At 40.1% G+C, this 15417-nt stretch overlaps 2 protein-coding genes across 3 annotated transcripts; both read left to right on the top strand.

Moving 5' to 3' along the window:
* The first annotated feature begins 415 nt into the window (after window positions 1-415).
* On the top strand, window positions 416-4914 carry hmox2a (heme oxygenase 2a). 2 transcript variants are annotated; one of them, XM_050045378.1, is made up of 7 exons: window positions 416-473; window positions 1091-1182; window positions 1296-1413; window positions 1678-1845; window positions 2296-2619; window positions 2779-2911; window positions 3162-4914. In XM_050045378.1, the coding sequence occupies exons 2-7, from the start codon at window positions 1091-1093 to the stop codon at window positions 3287-3289; spliced, it is 963 nt and encodes a 320-aa protein (XP_049901335.1). In that variant the 5' UTR covers window positions 416-473; the 3' UTR covers window positions 3290-4914. The 2 variants fall into 2 exon arrangements, with proteins under 2 accessions (XP_049901335.1, XP_049901334.1); XM_050045377.1 differs by having other exon boundaries at window positions 418-473; window positions 1087-1182; window positions 3162-4913.
* A 1108-nt stretch (window positions 4915-6022) lies between these two features.
* On the top strand, window positions 6023-14597 carry LOC126390883 (deleted in malignant brain tumors 1 protein-like). The gene is made up of 8 exons (XM_050045376.1): window positions 6023-6073; window positions 9326-9355; window positions 9467-9769; window positions 11463-11759; window positions 12613-12906; window positions 13108-13407; window positions 13912-13997; window positions 14103-14597. The coding sequence occupies exons 1-8, from the start codon at window positions 6031-6033 to the stop codon at window positions 14238-14240; spliced, it is 1491 nt and encodes a 496-aa protein (XP_049901333.1). The 5' UTR covers window positions 6023-6030; the 3' UTR covers window positions 14241-14597.
* Window positions 14598-15417: the final 820 nt, after the last annotated feature.

Genomic DNA, 15417 nt, shown 5'->3' with positions numbered 1-15417 from the left:
CTCTGACAGAAAGAAATTAAATTTTTGCATTGTAAAAAAATAAATATCTTGAAAAACAAAAACAAAATGCAGGGAAATTAGTAATTTGCACATGAAGCATGCAGCACAAAGTGACACAGTGGCCATGATATGAGCAAATAAGTAAAAGAGCTTTTATTAAATCGTAAATAGTTGAAAACATTCGCCAACACAGCTCTAAAATACATATAATACCGTTTGTTTGACACTCAAATGGTGCAAACTTCATTTCCCACAACACTGCTTTAATCATATTGATCAAAAACACGTGCTAAGACCCGCCTCTATCTGTGGTGAGAAATCTGATTGGTGTAAAAACCTGTGGCTCTAACCAATCAGCGTGCTTTCCCGCTGTGCGAAAGTTCTGATTGGCTTATCTCACAGGCACCGCGCCCCCTTCACATTGTGTCCTCTAACTGTTTTGCGTGGTGTTGTGAAAGCAGAGTTTTAACAAGGTAAACCTACGTTTTGTGTCATTTTCTGAATATACGGTTATAAAACATAGTATGTGGTTGTGGTTACAGAGACAGAAAACCAACTTTAAAGTCTATACTGTGTAAAGAAACCAGTTTGTAACTGTTGCTACTTGCATAATACCGAAGACGTGTTGTGTCCGTTTTGTAACTGTCCGCGGGAATGTCATGTCTTAGCTTCGACTTATTTTGACAATAATACTTCAAAAACGATATACTAATGTTATTAAACTAATGTTTTAGAACGACTAAGTCCTGCCACCATAATGTGTTTGACCAACTAATGAATTATATGCATTGTGGTGTCACAATAATGGTCCTAAACTTAAAATTGCACAGTATCTCTATGGGGAGCTTTGTAAAGCCCATACTTATATAGGGACTGGTGGATTTCTCAGAGGTAATTTACACAATATTGACATGTGTTATAAAGCAAAAGGTATTTATCTTAAGCTGTCTTTTGATGGTAATTTCCAGCTTTTCCTCTTCACTGTTTTAGTGAAACATCACTGTTATATAGATATACAAACATCTCTTTTGCATTATATTCAATTGATAGCCTGTATCAATGTCCCTCTCCTGCTTTCTTAACTAGCAAGATGGAAACCAAGGTGACATCTGAGCCCAGATCCAATGGTGTGACGAATGGTGGTGCAAGAATTGTTGTGGAAGACGATGAGGAAGTGCTCAGGTATGGAGGAAAACCACGTTGGCAAATTGTGGGAATGATTTAAAAACAACAGCCAAATGGCTCAAGTATTCATGTCTGCCCCTTCTTCCTCTGCCCTCCTCTGTTCCTCCAAGCCCCACCGACCTGTCTGAGATGTTAGCCGAGGGGACCAAGGAGTCCCACGACAGAGCGGAGAACTGCCAGTTCGTTAAAGATTTCCTCCGTGGCCGCATCAAGCGGGAGCTGTTTAAGGTTGTCTTCTAGAGTGTCTTGCATTTTGCTCTTTGACCGAACCTTTCCTTTCCATCTCTGACACTTGACCAGGAACTATATTGAATAGAAATGTGCAGTATGTCATGTCATCATTCATCAACTTGATTTACAAGCCGAAAATGTTATATCAGAATATATAACATGGTAACTGAAATGGTAACTGAAATGGTATATCAGTTACCATTTTATCTATGTGTCTGTCCCACTATCTCACTTTCTCACTCTCTCTGCTTCTGTTCTCAGAGAGGCACAGCAGCTCTATACTTTGTCTACTCAGCCATGGAGGAGGAGATCGAAAAGAACAAAGACCATCCTGACATCGCCCCAATCTATTTCCCCGCAGAGCTGCACCGGCGTGAAGCCTTGGCACGGGACCTTGAGTACTTCTATGGAGAGGAATGGGAGAGCCAGGTCAGCAGAAAGCACACACAGGCTGCATGACAGTCTCAGCACATAAAGGTTACAAGGAGGAGGAGCTTCAGACTAAGCTGGCCTTTCCTGGAGCAGGAATCACATGGTGTCTGAAATTCAGAAATGAACTAATGTGACTTAAAATTCAGACCCAGGTGATGTTTTCACCCAATTCGAACATTGATTTTGTTGTAATTATAAAAAGAAGTGTGTTGCATGATTATCTTATTACTGTAAAAACAGTTATTCTGTCACAAAAACCTGAATTTGATCACAGTTATAGAGCATTAGATTTCTTTCTCTTTATTTTTACTGATAATATGATAAAATAGATGAGAATCAAGGCAAACTTCTGTCTGCAGATGTCCGTGATCACATCAGACATGACAGCAAATTTTGTGACACAACTGCAACTCCCTCTGATTTTTAATAGCCCATTCTTTCTCACAGATCAGCCTCTCTGCAGGCACTAAGCCTTACGTGGACCGCATCCACGAGGTGGGACAGAAGGACCCGGTGCTGCTGGTGGCCCACTCCTACACCCGCTACATGGGTGACCTCTCAGGCGGACAGATCCTCAAGAAAGTGGCCCAGAGGGCTCTGAAGCTCCCCTCGACAGGCGAGGGTCTCAACTTCTACCAGTTTGAGAGCATCCACAGTCACAAGGGCTTCAAGCAGCTTTACCGAAGCAGGATGAATGAGCTGGAACTGGACGCTGAGACCAAAGAGAAGATTGTAGATGAGTCCAACCGGGCCTTTGGCTTTAACATGATGGTGAGGACGGCAGGGAAGATAGTCAGGGAGAGTTCTGACAACAGATATTCACAATAAATCATCACAATTGAGAAACGCTTAAAAAAGTTGACACAAAGAGTTAATGTTTGGGGGTAAAGATGAAGATATAACAGAAATGCACTTTTCTTCTGAGAACAGGTATTTACAGAGCTCGAAGAGATTGGGAAGACCATCAAAGAAGAATTCCAAGATGCAGGACTTGGACACAGTCATGCAGAGATCATGGAAGGAGGTGATATCAACAAGTGCCCCTACTATGCAGCAAAAATGGGTAAGACATCATTTGAAGGTTTTCAGTCTGAAAGAAGCATACAGTCTTTAAAATGGTTGAATTTTGCACCTGTACTTGAGCATGTGTAGTAGCTACATTCACCATATTATAACAACACTGAAGAGGTTGAAACCCATGAAATTACATGTTGGTGATGACAATCTTCCTGCTTCGTCTGGCCTCTTTGTTTTATTTGGGGTTTTTTGACTGCTCTTTATCTGTCACCCCCTCCATTTCCTCTTCTCCACAGCTGCAAGTGGAAATCCCGTCTACGCCTGCCAGTTAGCCATGACACTTCTCAGACATCCACCCTGTCAGGTGGCTTTGGCCGCCTGGGTGGCCATCCTTGCTGGTTTCACAGCCTGGTACCTTCTGTGAGCTCTGACATCCCCCTCACTTTGAATCATGTGCAATCTGACAGTAGCAAACAATATAGCCGGAAGTGAACATTTGAAATAATGTTACAGCTCAGGTACAGTATTTATTTTATGTTTCCTAATTTATTACACTCTGTGGAACATACGACTGTATGCCTCTGACAGTGCGTTGATGCAATTCTAGAGCAACAATGAAGAGTCAACAGAAACTTCAAGATGCATTTGCTTGGTATGCTTTTTTTAGAGGTAATATGTGTACAGGGTTTATGTCATCGCATAGAGACATTTAATGCACACTCCCCAAATGGTTTTAAAGTGCGGGTGAAGCAAAAAATAAATAAGTTTTAAGTTTGTCACAACACAGAAAAATGTGCCCACTACCCAGCCAAATCTGACTGATTAAAAAAAATCACCAAGTATATAAAATTAGGTTGCAAAGTTGTGAAAAAATATGCAGTTTACTCTGCTCTGACACTCTGGGGCATGTCAGCTGAAGGACTTGAAATGATGAACCAGCCGCTGTGCATGGAGCAGACTGTTGTTAGCAGCTAACTCAGTAGTACAGTCCCGTACAACTCCATGCCAAAGAACGAGCAACCACGCAGTGACAGCCTTTTATGTAGCAGCTAATGTTAGCACAAAGCACACACCCACAGCAGTGAGCAGTAACTGCTGGGCTGGATAGCTGATACAGTCTGAAAGAAAAAGGGTACGATAGTTACGTTTTTTTTTTGCTAGTGTTTATGTGATTGTGGCATTTAACAGTTGTTTATTTATGTATTAATAAGATTGAACATGCTAAGAGAACTCGCAAAATGTAGCAAACTCGCCACTCACACACACCCGATGTTAAGCGCTCTAACGGTATTTTGGAGGGGGTTATGTAAGGGTTGGCTCCTGTGCATCATTGAGCCATGATTTCAGGCCCAGTGGAAAAATCCTGAACACAAAAATGGTGAAAAACAGTCTAACTCCACAATACGGTACTTCACGGTTCCCAGTCTTTTCACATGTTTTCAACGAATATCTTCTTACATGTATAATGTGTTTAGAAAGAAACCTTCCGGGCCTGAATGTATTAAATAATGAAAGTGGGTCATGTCATGTTGAATATTTATTGTTGTTGAAGATACACTGATGTACAACTGTTGCCTACATTCTGTCATGCTTGTAATCATGGTGGTTCAGGTGTTTCTGATTCGGAATAAAAATACGGCCAGTAAATAATTATAAATCGCATCAAGTCATCTCTAAAAAACATTTGCATTCTGTGTCTTTCCACTTCTGCTCCTGTGCATTCAGGGAACGTTAAAAGGTGAACATAAAAGTCAGCACACTCTAAAGACAAAGCTAGAATCAAGTTACATTATGGTTGCAGGGTAGCTGCAAAATGATTTGCGTTACCTAATAACATCAGTGTAAAACTGTCAAAAACTAAATTCCATTCTGAAATGAATTGTAACCAGCGGCCACTGGAGCATTAGAGAAATACATTACATCTCTGCAGCTGTACAGTGTACATATGAAAATGTACAGCAGAAACACGAAGTGTAGAAATTGTATTTTATGAGCATAAGTTGGTTCCTTGAGGTGTCCGGCTGCTTGTGTATCTGCACACTGGTTGTGGTCAACTGTCTGTCCTTGAGCAGAAGCAGTAGCAGTATGTGATAATGATGGTAAGCCAGTAACCACATCAGTATAATCGATAGCCCTATGGCAACCCAAATACCAAAAAGCAGTAATCAGCATCACTGCACAACTGCAGAGTTGTGTTTGACAAACTGTCATGTTTTTCAAACCACTGATGTTACCCATAGTGGGAACCAAGATAAGCATCACTCCGCATCCACAAACATTTGCATGAACATAAAAGTTTTGCTTACTTTATGGAGCCTGGTGTTAATAACTCTAAAACTGTTGTTTGCCTTTAACTTTCAATCCATGGACAGGTCGCCAGACTATCACAGGGCTGACGCACAGAGACAGACAACCATTCACGCTCACATTCAGACCTACGGGCAATTTAGAGTCACCAGTTAACCTGCATGTCTTTGGACTGTGGGAGGAAGCTGGAGTACCTGGAGAAAACCCAGGCTGACACGGGGAGAACATGCAAACTCTGCACAGAAGGGCTCTGCCACCCTGGGTTTGAACCAGGAACCCTCTTGCTGTGAGGCGACAGTGCTAACCACTGTAGCACCGTGCCACCCAAATTAGTGATAAAGCCAAGAAGAGGAGAAATAACAATCACATGACATTTGACTGGTCTGTAATCCATGGTGACAAACACACTGAGATTAAGGTATAAAGCAAGTTTTGAACTTTTGATTTGTCATGTATTTAAGTATCTAAAAATCTCTATGTAAATAAAAGTTCTTGGTAGCCCATTTTGCAGTAATAAATCTGACACGCAGCCCATACACTGCTGGCAGAAATGGAGGTTTAAGATGAATATGTGACATGATTAAAAGTGGCTTGTTTGGATGTCATACGATTATCCAGCAGCGCATCAGTGAATTTAGATGAGTGTGACAGATCGGCTCTGAACTGGAGTGAGAGCTGTAAAAAGTGAAGTGACGTTACAGATAAACCGCAGGAGCCTGTCCGAGGACATAAAAGATAAGATCAGTGCATATGACTAGCAGGGGGAAGCTGATGTGTCAAATATAACGATGAGAAAGAACCAGAAACAGCCATCAAGGCGAGAAAGACAGACTGGCTGACACAGCGAACGCTCTGGACATGTTACACATATTAATGGTGTTGGTGTTGCTCTGGAGCTCTGGTAGGGCTGTGTTCTTTAATGTTGGATGTGTGTAATAGCTGGGAGAAGAAGTAGTTCAGTTGGAATTTTGGGAGATGAGATTTTATAAGGGTGAGGGTTTGAGGGTTAAGACTTTGAGGTTTATAGTACAGTCAATTATACTCAAAAATGGGCCCAACCTAGGAGAAATTGCAGTAGTAGTGTTTCATAGTTTTTATTTGTCCCAATAACTTAGTGCATCATATACTGAAAGTGTACCTTCACAGATTTAGTGGAACATTATTTTTTTCAAGGTACAAGTTCCAACATTTCACAGTTTCATGGTCTGGGTGAAATTATGTTAATATTGGAGGATCTATGTACACTTATTCAACATATTTGGTGTCTTTCTTTTCAAAAACACTTTAAGGAGGGTATTCTGATGTATTGTACCTGTGTTTGGGGTAATACTACCCAACAACCAATTTTTTTTTTTTTTTTTTTTTTTTTGCCAAATTTTCCACGTACAGTTTGTGCCACACTGCTCCTGCGGACACATCTAAACTTGGTATAAATTATTCTGCATATATTAAGTATCTATAACGTCATCGTTCATGGTAAGTTTGAGAGTTATGTAGGGGACTGTAGTGCAGAGAGGTGAAAGGTTGGGTTGACGTGGAGATACAGTGTGTGTGTGAGCTGACTAGTTCTATTAGCAACTATTCTATTGAACTATTATATCAGCATCTTTACTCTTATTGTCATCATCTGTTTTTTAGTTCACTTAAAACAATTTATTTAAATTTAAAAAATTGTAAAAGCAATATGAAACGCTGTGCTTTGTGAAAGACATCCACGTCTTAGGATGGGACAGGATACACATATGGTGCAATAGTGGAAACTTATTTGTTTGCTATTTGTTATGCTTGAAAACATTATGAGAAATCGGTGGTGATCGTGTTTAATGGGTCCAGACCATGGGCCTAGGTAAGAATTTTCACTAACTGGTACCACCCAAGGTGGCAAATTCTAGTATCATGAAAAACTCTTTATCTCTATATGATATTTCAACAAATAAGGCATGTTTGAAGCTTGGTTTCATTTAAGGGCTCAGGCTAAGTGCTGATATGCATCATGGTTTTCATGGACAAACAAATCTGTATGTGCAGAAAACTGAATGATAATTATTGTCTGTTTATTGTCTATCTGGTTGTTATTTGTTGTTTTACATATTATGACTTCTGTGTTCCTGTTTTTGTTTGTTATTTGTTGTTTTATATATTATGGCTTCTGTGTTCCTGTTTTTGTGTTTTTTAATGGCCTGAGGTCTTTTTAACATCATGCCGGAGAAAAAAAGGTCATTTTGGGGTAAGGGTACCCCCAATTGCACATACACATTCAGAACAGGTCATATCTGATGGTTATATGTGAAAGAACATCCTAAAAAACAAATGTTTAGACATTGATTATATGAAAATATCATGTTCAGAAAAAGGATATGCAGGATACACACTCTTAGTCTGATGCTGTGACATAATGGCCCCACATTTTGAGCCCTGAATTTACCTTGATCCACCAAGTATATAATAGTTTACTTTTAATATGTTATGTGGATGTCCCAAGAGATCACAAGAAACCTTGAACGGTGTTGGTGTTGCTCTGGAACTCTGGTAGGACTGTTATTCTTTGATGTTGGATGTGTGTAATAGCTGGGAGAAGCAGCAGTTCAGTTGGAATTATGGAGAACTGAGGAGATTTTATAAGGGTGAGGGTTAAAATTTGAGGATTTAGGGTTAAGGTTAAAAGTAGATTAGGGTCAGGATTAGGGCTGGGATGAGGCATTTTTTTGAGGTGATTTAAGTTAGATGTGTGTGTATAATGTTTTATGAAATAATAGACAACATACTTTCTTGAAGTAGCCACATTGTTAGCCTTGATCAAACCTTAGCCTTGGCAAAGACGCCTGTGTTTCAAGTCTAGAGGAAATGAGTTCAAACATTTGACTGCTAGCACAGATAAAGCTCACTGATAAGTTGTTTCCTGTTGGTTTAATCAAAACACAGACAGAAATTTAAAAAAAAAAAAAGACCATTTGTGGTTTTACGGGGAGTTATGACAAACTAGAAAAAGCATTTCTTGCAGATAATGCGTGTGGATGCTGAATGCTGAAATGAAAGAAAATCAATTCTAAAAGATACTGGGAGCCAGTGTAGGTTACATAAAACGGGAGTTATATGGTCTCTTTTTTTAGTCCTTGTTAAAACCCTGGCAGCAGCATTCTGAATGGTCTGTAATTTTGCAATTGCAGTTTTAGGTAGGCCAATGTTCAAGGCATTACAATAATCAAGACAACTGGAAACAAAAGCTTGAACAAGCTTCTCAGTATCTTGCTGGCTCATTAGAGGTTGTACCTTAGCTATATTGTGTAAATGATAAAATGCAGATTTGGTTAATGAATTAGAATAAGCTTTAAAATTGAGATCAGAGTCTAAAAGGGCTTGTGATAAGAACTACCCAAAATGACAGAAACCATTTTTTGGAAACATTTATTTGTCAGGTACTTCGATTTTTTTAGTTAGCCCATGTCCCATCCACCAACATGGAGGGGGCGGGCTTTATGACCTGTACTGCGGCCAGCCACCAGGGGGCAATTGAGACGTTTTAGCTTCACTTTTGGGAAGCTGTCATGTTGTCCATCTTTATATACAGTCTATGGTGTGGAGTAAGAAGAAGTGAGCTTAGTAGACTTCTGTAGCTCCCTGCTAATCCCTGTTTGAGGCTAGCAGCTTAAGGCTACATTAGCTGGTACTAACATAACACACCCTAATGTCTGACCCAACTATTGCCGTTAAAGTTGCATTGTGGGTACTGTAGGTGCCAGGTTTTGACAAGAAAGAAGAATGTGTGGAATAACAAAGACGGTATCTCTCGGCTGCATTAATTTTGGCTGTTAACGTGGACTGATAGCATGTATGACTAAGACAAATTATGTGATTTTTTTTCTCCACGACCAATTTTGCTTCCTAAAACACACTCAGTGTAACAGTACCCACCCTACTTAAATGTAAGATCATTTACCCAGGGTCTAAGTCTTTGTGTATTATTTTGCATCACTGAAATGTGGAGCTCTACTGAATTGTGGGATACTTCACGGTCCAGCACTTGGTCGAGTCTAACATCTAGGCGTACAACTAGCCCCAAACCTCCATAGTGCTGACAGTGCTTGCCACAGCAGCTTGTGAGTCAAATTATGCTTTACAAACATGTTTATTCTCTGACTTTTTTCCTCTTCAGGTCTTCAGGTTGAAGACAATGATCCCCCAGGTAAATGAAAGATAACATAAAAGAGAAACAGCAGTCATGTTTCAATCTTCTGTGACTGAAAGTGACTGTATGTTTCATGTTAATGACTCTCTAGTCTCATTTTTTCTTCAGAACCTGCTTATATCAGGTTGGTTGGAGGAGCCACGCGATGTGCTGGTGGACTGCAAATGAATCTCCACAACGACTGGAAACCAGTGGATGACTTTTTGTTTGGCTGGAACCTGAGGACAGCAGATGTAGTGTGTAGAGCGTTGAACTGTGGATCTGCTCTTTCAGCAAAAATCAAAAACAGTTACATAGCAAGACATGTATGGAAAATAAAAGCTTCTCATGTTGAGTCTGGATCTGCACTGAAATACTATGAACCAGTGAAGCCCCAGTATTCCTCTACTGCCTTGGAGATCACCTGCTCAGGTAACACCATGAGTGACACCACCTAAAACGATATCTCTAAAAATCAAGATTCAGTAAATAAACATCATGTTGTCATTATTATCATAGTTTTAATTATATTATGTGTTTAATATTTTTTTAATGCTTTAACAGGTAGTCTCAATGAGATCACAATCTCTTTTTCAAGACAGACCTGTGTACAAAATTTCAAACAGTTCAAACATAGACAGATGAACATTATACATATTTAGACTTAAGAAAAGCAGTTACAAGTGTGATTGCAATGCATAAATTAAACCTTTTAAAATGTTCAAATAGAGTAAGAGAATGTAACTGCAACATTTTTGGAGCTCATGTAGCACCGTATTTGAAGCCATGTTTTACCAAGTGAACAAGAGGTAAAGCTAATGTTAACATGTCCTGAGACCTGACATTGTAAAGACTGTGTTTAAATGCAACCATAGTGCAGAAGTAACAAGGCAGTTTTGCACTTTTAATACAGAACACTGCTTCCCTCTATTGGTTAAAGAGGTTCATCACACCTTTTATAAAAGATGCAACGATGCATGAGAAATGTATTATTGCCACATGAGAAAGCGCAGCACAGAGTGGAGGGAGAAGCATGCATTAATAGAACATTGCCATAATCAAGTGCAGACATAATTATTTATAGCAAAATGGTGTTTCAACAAGCAGCAAAAAACCCTGATTTGTTTCTATACAAAAGTTCAATTTTAAGTTTACTTAATAGGTGTTCCACATGGGTCTTAAAATGGAGTCTGATATCCAGTCAGCGTCCCAAATATTTACAAAAGTCAACAGTTTCAATTGCAGAACCCTGAAGGATTTGGATATATGGAGTGGGCTGGATACTCATAGATGAAGCAGAGAATAGCATACATTTAGTTTTGCCCAAGTTTAAAGCAAGTTTATGTTTGATAAAAAAAAGAGATCTGAAATGTATCAACAGCAGACTGTGGATTTGCCATGGCCCAATTAAGAGAACAGCAAGTGACATATAAAACAGTGTCATCTGTATAGGAACGTACATTACGATATATACATACAATCTAGAAAAAGTTTGAGTCTGGCCCTCACCGATACACCCTCCCTACCCAAGGGGCAGCACTAACTGAGGCATTTCAAATGCCGCCGCATGCAATTGGATAGCACGATGGCCAATCAGAGCAAAAAACAAGGTGACGTATTCATTGCACTAAGCCCCATTTGTTTGCCGACCAGTGGGGCTAACTGATATATTATGCTTTTGCCGTATCCTGTCGGCAAAACGGCAAAAACATCCTTCCTGGAAATGAAGGCTTCTAGGGCAGTCTCCTGTTCCTCTCTCAAGGAAAAAGATAAGTGTAGTTGGCTTAGCGTTTCTTCCGAAGCTAAATTGAATGGACGCGGTCCTTTGGCAGCTGCCATCTTGGCTGTTTACTTTTAGACTCTTTCAGCGCAGCGCTGTCGTCATCATGTTACACCCACTCAGAGCCCACCTCTGTCAGATAGACTGATCTGATTGGTCCGATTTGCGATTCAAAGTGCTCTGCTCATTGGGGCCAGATTCCAGTGCAGTGCAAATTCGAATTTGCTAGGGGCGGGGCATCTGGATTTCCAGGTTAGCTGTTTACAATTTTCAGCCAAAGTTGTGTTTACTATTTGCAGCACTGTTTTTCCGTAGCACTCTTAAACTGTCTTTCTCCCTCGCCAGAGTCTGTCAGGCTGGTGAATGGAACCAATCTGTGTTCAGGCAGAGTGGAGCTCAAAGCTGAACAGTCATGGTCTTCAGTCTGTGAAGGTGATTTTGACTGGCAGGATGCAGAGGTGGTATGTAGAGAACTTGGCTGCGGGGCCCCTTTAAAACTCCAGAAGGAACGCTATGAAAATATGAGTGCTCTTCAGTTGACAAAAGAGTTCCAGTGCAGAGGAAATGAGTCCACTCTCCTGGACTGTGAAAGCTACAAGTCCACTAGAAACACCTGTTTACCTGTGAGGCTCAACTGCTCAGGTAAAGAAGACGCTACAGCTTTGATATGCTCTTTTGTAATGAATGTTACTTAACTACTGTCAGTACTTATTGTTTTGGAAAGAAATCTCATCACAACAGTGTGGAACCTATCACATCCGGCTCCACAGCAAGCTTCCCTGGGCATACTGTATATATCATATAATGTTCATCAGTGGGTGGAGGTCACCCAGTTGTCGTGGAACTGTAGATTTTAAAATTTCCATTTTTCCTAAGCACCTAAAGGACTTCTTATTGATGTTAGCCTAAAAACTGAGGTTTAAAACGTGTTTCTGACTGTGGAAAAAGCAGTTGACAAAATAGGCTCACCACAAGATCATATTACATGAAAAAGAAGTCTTACTATCTTAACATCGCTATCTCAGTTTAGCACATTAGACTGCTAACACATCTGTTAATTTGCACTAAACACAAAGTATAGCTGAGGCTGATAGTAATGTCATTAGCAGGTTTTGGACAAACTAGAATTTTGACCAGTTGATGGCACAAAATGAAAAGTGATGATAAATGTTTGTATCAAATGTCAGGGGATCACCTAAGACATTAAGAATCATCTTTTGGCCATCATTGATATCTGTACCAAATTTCAAGGCATTAAAGTTATTGATATACTACAGTCTGGACCATAGTGGTGGACAGGCCATCCACAGCCATGTCACTCTATGGCTGGCTTATGTTGAAAATGTAAACAATCGGGCAAACCCTATCTGCTGATGAAGGTCATGTGATGTACTGAAAAGCTCTTAAAAGGCCAGTAAATGGACTTTTGCAGTTAAGATTGTTTTCCTGGTCCAGAATTAATTTGAACTTCAGTTGTTTTCTTGTCTCTGCTCAGAGCCTGATAATGTCCGGTTGGTGGGTGGAGGCAGTCGCTGCGCTGGAAGACTGGAAATGAAGCTTCATGATGATTGGAAACCATTGGATGGCTTGGAGGTGAACCTGGAGTCAGCAGCTTTAGTGTGTAGAAAACTGAAATGTGGTTTAGCCATTTCAGCTGCAAGGAAGTCTTCTGTCCTGTCACAAGCGTGGGGGATCGATTCCTCCAGAGTTCAGTCTGGATCTGTGCTAAGGGAGGACGTATCAACAAGGCCCTGGCACTCTTTAACCTACCTGGAGATCAGCTGCTCAGGTAACACTCTCAGTGACATCAGACATGACGGTAATCTCAACTGACAGAGGTTTAGTGTAACTCACTGTCAAGTTATCCAGGACGTTATTGGTCATTATTGCTATTGGTTATTATTTGCCCCAGCGTTCCAGTGTCTTTGTCTCAGTCATAGGACAATGACTGGAGATCTGCTCCTTCAACCATCTCCCCTTGTCTTTACAGATCTGCTGTTCCAGCCGATGATCTCCATCACTCCCTCCACCAATGTGGTTAATGAGTTCTCCAACTTCACCATCAGCTGCTCCATTAAACCACAGTACCCAGGAGGCTCTTTCCAGCTCACCTTCACCACCTCCAACACAAAACACAGCTACACTCAGCAGGCTGTAAATCACACAGCCTACTTCCTGTTTCCTGCTGTACACCATAGCCTCCAAGGGAGCTACAGCTGTGTTTATCACATCTATGTTAGCTCTCAGAAATTCTCCTCAGAGAGCCAGCCACTTCATCTCAGTATCTTAGGTAACATAAAGGAAAGCATACGGCTGAATCAGACAGGAAAATGATCTAAAATGACAAAAACATGGCATGGAGAACTTGTAATCAGTTGTTTCTAGGTCACATTTTAAACCTAACTAATAATAATTGGTTATTTCTTAAAAGAAAAAATACTTATGTTATGTTATGTTGTTAACTCGTACCCCAGGGAATAAGTCTTAAATAGGCAATTGATATGGCTTTTTTACAGGAGGTATATTTTGTACAGTCCCTTTTCATATTTCAACAAAAAAAGTTATTACAAAGAGAATCAGCAATATTTAATGTTTTCTTAAAACCACCTTTATTCCAGTCTGTTGATTTGAATTACCTACAGATAATTATTTAAAATGAGTAAGGCAGCTGCAAACTAATACAAAACTACTACAGTTTTGTGATATTAGAGATTTAATGCATCTTATTTTAAGTGAAGGCTGTTGTGCTCATGATATTCTATGATTTGATGTGATTGCTTTGAATCTGTTTCAGCCTCTCCAATAGTTTTCTTCACAAGACTTGCGGGCCTGCTGCTGACTTTGATATTGTGCATATCTGCCATTTATTACAGCAATAAGGCACGTACACGTTTGCTCAAGAGAGGTTTGGTTGGTGTATTTAGTCTGTGTACAGTGTATGACTGATGCAGTAACTTACTGGTGTCTACTGCCATGTCTCTCCAGGCTGCCATGTCTATCCAGGCTGGGGGGCAGGAACCAGCAGGCCAACAGAACGCTGAGCTTGAATATTATAACCTTGGTGCTTCCAGAGTTGAAGGTGGGCCAAATGGAGAGGCTGAAGACGAGGGAACAGATCTCTGAGGAGCTAATCTTGTGTTCAGCTGGAGCATGCAACTGTTTATTTAATCTTAATCAAAGCTATTATAGAAAAAGCATTTATTTAAGTTTACATATGTAAGAGACCAGCTTCTGTTCACACCTGAGTCACTAGCAGCGTTTAAAAATTTACTCTGCTTCATTACTTACCATAAAAAAGATTTTAGAGAATGAATTTCAGCATAAGGGAGTCCAAGTCATTGTTTGCAAGTCACAATTAAGTGCCAAGTCTTGGCATTCAAGCCCTGAGTCCTCAACTTTGAGTTTTGAGTCCTAAACAAGTCATAATACACTCTTCATCGAATGTAACGCCATTTTAACAGAAGACTCAAAAATCTTAAACGATTTTTAAAGTTTGTATTCATTTGTTAGAACAATGTTGTTACAAGTGCAACTGAAATAAACCATAAAAAGCAATACACTTTCATAGCATATAACCCTATTAACCAGTACCACGACAGTAAATTTTGTTTCTGTCCTGTCTTGTTGTATAATGTAAATATAAATGCTGTAAAATAATAAACAGAGTACTTTGATGTTGTATACGACATCGCCAACCTTGACGTACTTTATATGCCTCCACACCGGTGATAGCCAAGCCCAGAGGCATTTTATTTTCGGGTTGTCTGTCCATCCATCCGTCCATTAGTCCATCTGTCCCATTCTTGTGAGCAGGATATCTCAAGAACACCTTGAGGAGATATCTTCAGATTTTGCACAGATGTCCAACTGGACTCACCAATAAACTGATTAGATTTTGGTGGTCATAGGTCAAAGGTCAATGTCACTGTTACCTGGTTTGTCTCACCCTCGTGAATGCAATCCCTCAACCTTGAGGGAATATTTTCAAACGTGGCACCAACATCTACTTGAACTCAAGAATGAACTAATTATGTTTCGGTGGTCAGAGGTCAAGGTCACTGTGACCTCTCCATCTCACTCTCATGAACTTGATTATTTAATAGCACCTTGAGGGAATTCTTTCCAATCTGTCACAAATGTCAACTTTGAGTCAAGGAGAAACTGATCAAAATTTGTTGGTCAAAGTTCAAGGTCACTGTGAGCTTGTGTCCATCTCATTCTCGTGAAGTAGATACTGTATCTCAAGAACACATGGAGGGAATTTCTTAAAATTTGGCAAAGATGTCTCTCTGGGCTAAAC

The sequence above is a fragment of the Epinephelus moara genome, chromosome 5 (assembly GCF_006386435.1).
Source record: "Epinephelus moara isolate mb chromosome 5, YSFRI_EMoa_1.0, whole genome shotgun sequence".
Classification (NCBI taxonomy): Eukaryota; Metazoa; Chordata; class Actinopteri; order Perciformes; family Serranidae; genus Epinephelus; species Epinephelus moara.
The sequence above is the reverse complement of the archived record's forward strand: the minus strand, read 5'-3'. Positions and strand labels throughout refer to the sequence as shown.